General features: G+C 35.2%; 1 protein-coding gene across 1 annotated transcript; it reads right to left on the bottom strand.

Moving 5' to 3' along the window:
* Positions 1 to 328: 328 nt before the first annotated feature.
* On the bottom strand, positions 329 to 1,675 carry LOC106755220 (pentatricopeptide repeat-containing protein At4g21065-like). The gene has a single exon (XM_014637332.1). The coding sequence runs from the start codon at positions 1,673 to 1,675 to the stop codon at positions 329 to 331; it is 1,347 nt and encodes a 448-aa protein (XP_014492818.1).
* Between the last annotated feature and the right edge of the window lie 5,930 nt (positions 1,676 to 7,605).

Below are 7,605 nucleotides of genomic sequence, written 5' to 3'. Positions count from 1 at the left end.
TTTGGTTAAAATATACGTTTAAAAATATATTATTCATCGAATTAAAATTACCTGAAGTATATAATATCTTAATCTCGAAGACTAACACTGTCTTAAGAAAGCAGAGTTGAAAACTGAGTTGAACTCGTCTGTATTTACAATTTCTGGTCAGTATTAACAGCTAACAGTGAGTTCTTTCCTATGCAGCTACCTGTTTACCAGTAAGCAATCAACAATTCAATGAACAGAAGACGAACTTAGAAAGATGGTCCTAAAAACCATTACCTCTCTGTTTCAAAACTTATAGTGAAGCTTCTTCTCAAAGCTCAAGGTACATTGAATATCAATTTTACACCTCTACCCAACTACAACCAGGAATTTTCTCCAACCCCTTCTGTTTCATGGCTAACCTAATGTTATTGGCATCTTTCCAGGAAGCAAAGGTAGAAAAAACATTTGCAGCGAGGACATAGTTCGCTCCCAATTCGGACTCCAGTTTAGACATAAAATCAGCATCCAAACTAGGAATCCACCCGTGATTCCTGCAAGCCGCCAGAAAACTCCTCAATATAACACCATTCGGCTCCATAGGCATGCCCTTGATAATATCATATGCCTCTTGAATCAAGCCAGATCTTCCTAACAAGTCAACTATGCATCCATAGTGTTCAACACTCGGTTTTATGTCATACATTCTCACCATCCGATCAAAATACCTTCTCCCCTCACAAACGAGTCCAGCGTGGCTGCAGGCCGAGAGAATCACAGCAAAAGCCAAACTATCTGGTTGCAGCCCCATATCCTCCATATTGTTAAACAAAGAGAGAACATCTTTATGTCTCCCATGATCAGCAAGAACCGACATCATGACAGTGCAGGACTGCAAATTCTTGCCATCCATTGAATTGAAAACGACAACGGCCTCATTAATTTTTCCACACTTAGCATACATGTCAAACAAAGCTGTTCCCAATGCAACATCCATGTTCATGTGACTCGTTATAAGGTAGGAATGAATGGACTCACCAGCACGGACATCAAGCATTTTAGTACAAGCAGAAAGCAAGCTAACCAATGTCACAGAGTTTGGCTTTACATTCGTTTGCCCCATCTGATGAAAGACACGAAAAGCATCCAAAGGGGAGTTGGAGGGGACGTAAGCGGCAATCATGGAGCTCCAGGTCACAACATCTTTAACAGTCATTTCATCAAACACCTTGCGCGCTGACCTTACAGCATGGCAATCAGCATACATGTTTAAAAGGGCATTACCTACATAGCGATCGGAGCAGAATCCGGTCTTGAAGGTGAGAGAATGGAGGGTCCCACCGAGGGGGAGGCAGGAAGAGCGAGCACAGGCTTTGAGGAGAAAAGGGTAAGTGAAGGAGTCCGGGTTAAGGGTTGAGGTTTGGAGGAGGCGGAAGAGGGAGAATGAGTAGTGCGGGTTGGGGATGGAGGCGAAGGCTCTGATGAGGGTGTTCCAGGCGAAGAGGGGTGGAAGGGTGGGGAGGGAGTGGAAGAATGTGGTGGCAAAGGGGAGGGAGATGGCGGAGGCTGATAAGAGGAGTTGGGAGATGAAAAAAGGGTGGTGGTCCAGGGAGGTTTTGAAGAAGAGTGAATGAAGTTGGAGGAGATGAACAAGGGTTTTGGAACGATGGATGAGGGTGATGGCGCTTTCGGATACCCGCCCTCCCATCTATTTCGGCTTCTTATTACAAGTTTTACTCTATGTATATTTGTATTTAATTTTAGGATAACGATACTTTGACATTTTTTTGACACCAAACATGTGTCATGCTATTATTGGATTGAGTGGAATTTTTTTTAAAAAAGAAAAAATGAGGTGAAAATAGAAGGCAGTAAATGGTTTTGGTTTCAGGAGTCTCATTTAGTGATTTTCAAAAGAAAAAGAGGAAGGCAACCTTCTCACCCAGAATCCTTTTCACTCTTGTCGAGAAGCATTTTCGTCTTCTTACTCCGTTGCACTCACCCAGCAGTTACCATCGTCGTCGTTGAAGGAGTTCGGAGTTGACCGGAGACACACCGTTCACCACAATCGTTCCGTTATTAGGTGCTTACAAAGCTAAAAAACATCATTAGAGATCTTTTTGAAGGTTTTTTCCATTTATTTCGCTAATGGTTAGTTTTTGTTCGGTGGGTTTAATTTTTTTTTTAAATCTTTTGGGTATTTAGGTTTTGTGGTGATAAAGTTGAATGTTGTTTGAAGTTTTTGTTGAATATTTGTCCAATATGCGCTTTATTGGTAGAAAGTTCAAATTTTTTTTGGGTGGTAAAATAATTTTTAAATTATTTGGACATTTAGGATTCATTAATGGAATATACCCAAGCAACACAATGTACAACCAATATGGAAACACATATAGACCTAATTCTCATATTGGACCTTCGCCCTCTGGATTTAGAATGGGGTCCATTGATAACAAGCTTAAAGTTGCAAATGGTCGTGTGATTGATCATTTTAGAAGAAATATAGATGGTTTGGGTGAGCTGAATAAGGAACTCTATGACCAAGGAACAATTCTTTTTAAAACTCAATGTGCAGAAACAGAATTGGGAGCAAAGGTCAAATAAGTGAGGAGTTCAGACAAAGTTTCTGCACATAGGGGCCAACGGAGAAAATGACATTGATTTTTAAGTGAACAAATTTTTTTTTTTAAGACTTATTGGTCACAGAAGTGATGTTGACCTACTGATTATCACATGTATATGGGCAAAGTTTCTGTACACAAGGGTCAACTGAGAAAAATGACATTAATTTTTAAGTGAACCAAATTTTTTAAGACATTGGCCATAAAAATGATGTTCAGCCATTGATTATCACATGTATATGGATCTTCATGGCCAAGGAACAATTTTTTCTAAAACTCAATGTGCACAAACACAGCTGGGAGCAAAGGCCAAATAAGTGGGGAGTTCATGCATAGTTTCTGCACACAGTGGTCAATTGTGAAAATGACATCAATTTTTAAGTGAACCAAATTTTTTTAAGACTTACTGGTCATAGAAGTGATGTTCTGCCATTGATTATTACATGTATATGAATCTCCATGGCCAAGGAACAATTTTTTTTCAAACTCAATATGGAAAAAACAAAACCTGGAGCAAAGGCCAAATAAGTGGGGAGTTCAGCCAAAATTTCTACACACAGGGGTGAACTATGAAAATGACATTGATTTTTAAGTGAACCAATTTTTTTTAAGACTTATTGGACATAAAAATGATGTTCAACCATTGATTATCACACTTAAGACGCGTATTTTGCACATGTTCATCAACATAGTCATGCCATTAAATGCTTCAGTGAAAAATGTTTAATTTAAATTTATATGAATGATTATTACTACAAATGTTATATTTTATAAAAATGATTATTAAAATCCAAAATTAACAATTGAACTTAATATATAAATATTAACATACAACACATTTGTATAAAAACCTACTCATTGAGATCAAGAAGTCATAAATAAACATTTATATAAATATAAATATTTAAGGAGACGAACATAAAAAGGGATAAATTTCATCGGCTTAACACCAGTATCTATAAATTGTTTATGGAAAGGTTGTCTNATATTTAAGGAGACGAACATAAAAAGGGATAAATTTCATCGGCTTAACACCAGTATCTATAAATTGTTTATGGAAAGGTTGTCTAGATGTCAAATGAACCTCCTTGTTTATTTGTTTAAATTACAACAGTGTATACATGTTTTCATAAAATGAAAAATGAAAAATGAAAAAACTTCAAACAACATTCAACTTTATCACCAGAAAACCTAAATATCCAAAAAATTAAAAAAAAAAATTGAACCCACCGAACAAAAGCTAACCATTAATGAAATAAATGGAAAAAACCTTCAAAAACGACCTCTAATAACATTTTTTTGGCTTTGTAAGCACCTAACAGCGGAACAATTGCAGTGAACGACGTGCCTCCGATCAACTCCAAACTCCTTCAACGATGACGACGGTGGCTGGTGGATGAGTGCAATGGAAGAAGAAGATGAAAATGCTTCTGGGCGAGAGCGAAAAGAATTCTGGGTGAGAAGACTTCCTTCCACTTTTTCTTTTGAAAACCACCAAATGAGCCCGTGAAACCAAAACCATTTACAACCTTCTATTTCCACCTCATTTTTTCTTTTTTAAAAAAATTTCCACTCAGTCCAATAATAGCATGACACGTGTTTGGTGTCAAAAATTTGTCACTTTAAGGTGTCAAAGTATCATTATCCTTATTTTTAAGGATAATGATATTTCACACCATTATTTAACACCGTTATTTGACATTATTCACATGTTGACTTTTTATTAGTCCAGTTGAAAAGGATTAAAAAATATTTAAATGACATCAAAATACAAAGTATTTGGAGTTGTAAGATTTTAATTTCGTGGGTTTTAATTTGGGGATTTCAAAAATTGAAAATTTCATTTCTGAAAGAGAAGACACAAGAGAGAATCCATTAGAGAGAATATTCTCCCATTCACAATTGTCGTTGTTTATTGGAGTTGTCTCCATCATCATTCGGACCAAACGTTTTGTTGTTTCGAAGCAATATTCCTTTAGCTATGTCAAATCACTATTCAATGCCGAAACCACCATTGACGTGAGTTTTGTCTCGCCGTTCGTTTCATTGCAAGCGTCGTTTCACCATTGTCGTAGGCGAAAACCACCATTCAAGACGGAAAAGCAACGTTTGTATATATCTGTGGTTGGTTTTGGTTTTTCTTTCTTGTTGTTGTTCCGTGATTTTGACTTGTTTAAACATTTGAATTTTTTTGATCATTTTGGGTTGTTCTGTTTTTTGGGTACAAAGTTACAATTTTTTTACACAAAATAATTTTTCAGGGTTTATGGTTATTTTTAGATTATTTGACATATCTTTTGCATTTTTGGGGATCACAATGCTGATTTTAACCAAGAATAATGATACTTAGATAACATTTTTTTGACAACATTTGAACATCATCTACGTGTCATTCTGTGATTGGTCCAAAATTACTTAACAATCAATAATAATAATAATCATAAACACCACCATGGACCAATCACAGAATGACACGTAGATAATGTTCAAATGTTGTCAAAAAATGTTGTCTAAATTCTCAAAACTTAATGGTAGGGGCAGTTAGAGAACCTGATAATGTTGAAATCAGACATCATAACCGAAGGAAGCATACTTATGATAGATTCATGGGAAACAATTTCAAACTAAAGGAACCAGAGTCCTAGCACATCAATTGATTCCATCACAAACAGGATGGATCAAATATTGGATGATGTTGACGTTAGTGGATGTGAGATTCCATGGGAGGATCTCTTTCTTGGTGAAAGAATTGGTATAGGTAATGTACATGATTTACTTTCATTTTCTTCTTGAAACTGTCAATTATATTTATTGAAAATAGGACATTGCCTCTGATTTACTATTTCATTTAGTGAGACTCCCAATTGATGCAAATCAATTACTAATCTAGCATTAACCTTCACCCTATTTTTAAATGGATTATTTTATTTTTATTTTTATTTGTGCAAGCATGGTTATGCCAAGCTTTATTAACTCTTCAATATTTTATATTTTTTACATGCGTTATACCATTTTATATGTGATAGTTAGGGAGGCTGGTAGTGTGCTTTAAGTATTGCACTTGTTTCTGAATTTTTTTTAATATATATGTTCATACTTTCTTTCTAATAGGTTCATACGGTGAGGTATACCATGCAAACATGAAGTTATGGGAGGATCATCTGGATGATGAAGCTTCCTTACCCATGTTTAACTAAAGTGAAGATATGTGAGCAGAATACTTATAACATAGTCACATGAAAAATGGAGATAAAATCTTGTGTTATTAAATAGATGCCATATTAAAACCTCCTTAAGGACAACAAACTGAGATAAAAAAGAATACATCACAAATATATACAACAAGATCAACTATAATAAAATTTCAAATGTGATGGATTCTAAATTGTTGGTATAGTAGTTCCAAATAGATACTCAAGCCAATATTCTCCTTTGTTGACTACTTCTCAAATACGAAAAGCTTCTTCTTAATTTACCGAGAACTTCACATCATGTTTACGTGCATCATTTACTATTCTGCATACTAATTCTCTTAATATTTAGGTTTCACTTTCGTATTATATTGCCTACACGATCTTCCAAACTTCTTCTTATGCAATAAATTATATGATATTAAATTTTATTTATTTTCAAATGTTAGATTAAAATTAATTTTTTTAAGGAAGTATATATAATTCTTCATATCTCAAAATCATATATTTCATTCACATTCTCTTATTTAAATACAATAATGAAAACTAATTTAAACATACATAAAGATGAATAAAAAAGATAACAGAGAACCATCCCGTTTTCAAAATGGGTAATGATACTTTGACATTATTATTTGACAAATTTTTGACATCATCCACATGTTGCGCTCTGATTGGTTCAGTTGGAAAAGATTAAAATAAAAATAAATGACTTGGAAATGCAAAGGATTTGGGGTTGCAGGGTTTTAAGTTTGCGGGTTTCATTTTGGGGATTTAAAAAGTTAGAAATTTCATTTCCTAGAGAAAAGATACGAGAGAGAGCCCACAAGAGAGAATGTTCTCCCACCCACAACCGTTGCCATTCGCCGGAGCTATGTATGACGTCGTTCAGCGGATTCGGGCCGAACGTTTTTCCATTTCGAAGCACTATTCCTTTCGCTATTTTAAATCACTGTTCCATGTCGAAACTACCATTGATGTGAGTTTTGAAGCTTCATGTTGTTCGTTTTGCTGCAAGTGTTGTTTGGAATCACCGTCGTAGGCGAAAACCACCCATTGAAGACGAAAAAACATCGTTTGTGTTGATGTTCAGACATTGATTATGAAATTTATATCGAACTTCATCCCAAGGAAACATTCTTTGTAAAACTCATTGTGCAGAAACAACACTAGGAGCAAAGGCCAAATAATTGGGGAGTTCAGGCAAAGTTTTTGTACACAGGGATCAACTATGAAAACGACATTGATTTTTAAGTGAATCAATTTTTTTTAAGATTTATTAGACATACAAGTGATGCTCAGGCATTGATTATCACCTTTATATCAAACTTCATGACCAATGACCCATTCTTTGTAAAACTCATTATACAGAAACTGGGAGCAAAGGACAAATAAGTGGGGAGTTGGGGCAAAAGTTCTGCACACAAGGGCCAACTGTGAAAATAACATTGATTTTTAAGTGAACCACTTTTTTAAAGATTTACTGGACATGCAAGTGGTGTTCAGGCATTGAATATCACATTTATATCAAACTCCATGGCTAAAGAACCGTTCTTTGTAAAACTCATTGTGCAGAAACAACATTGGGAGTAAAGGCCAAATAAGTGGGGAGTTCAGACAAACGTTCTGGACACATGAGTCAACTGTGAAAATGACATTGATTTTAAGTGAACTAATTTTTTTTAAGACTTACTGGACATACAAGTTATTTTCAAGCATTGATTATCACATTTATATCGAAATCTATGGTCAAGGAACCATTCTTTGTAAAACTAATTGTTATGAAACAGGTAGACTTCGTTTTTACACCAATAGGGGGGGGGGGG

The sequence above is a fragment of the Vigna radiata genome, unplaced genomic scaffold, assembly GCF_000741045.1.
Source record: "Vigna radiata var. radiata cultivar VC1973A unplaced genomic scaffold, Vradiata_ver6 scaffold_466, whole genome shotgun sequence".
NCBI lineage: Eukaryota > Viridiplantae > Streptophyta > Magnoliopsida > Fabales > Fabaceae > Vigna > Vigna radiata.
The sequence above is the reverse complement of the archived record's forward strand: the minus strand, read 5'-3'. Positions and strand labels throughout refer to the sequence as shown.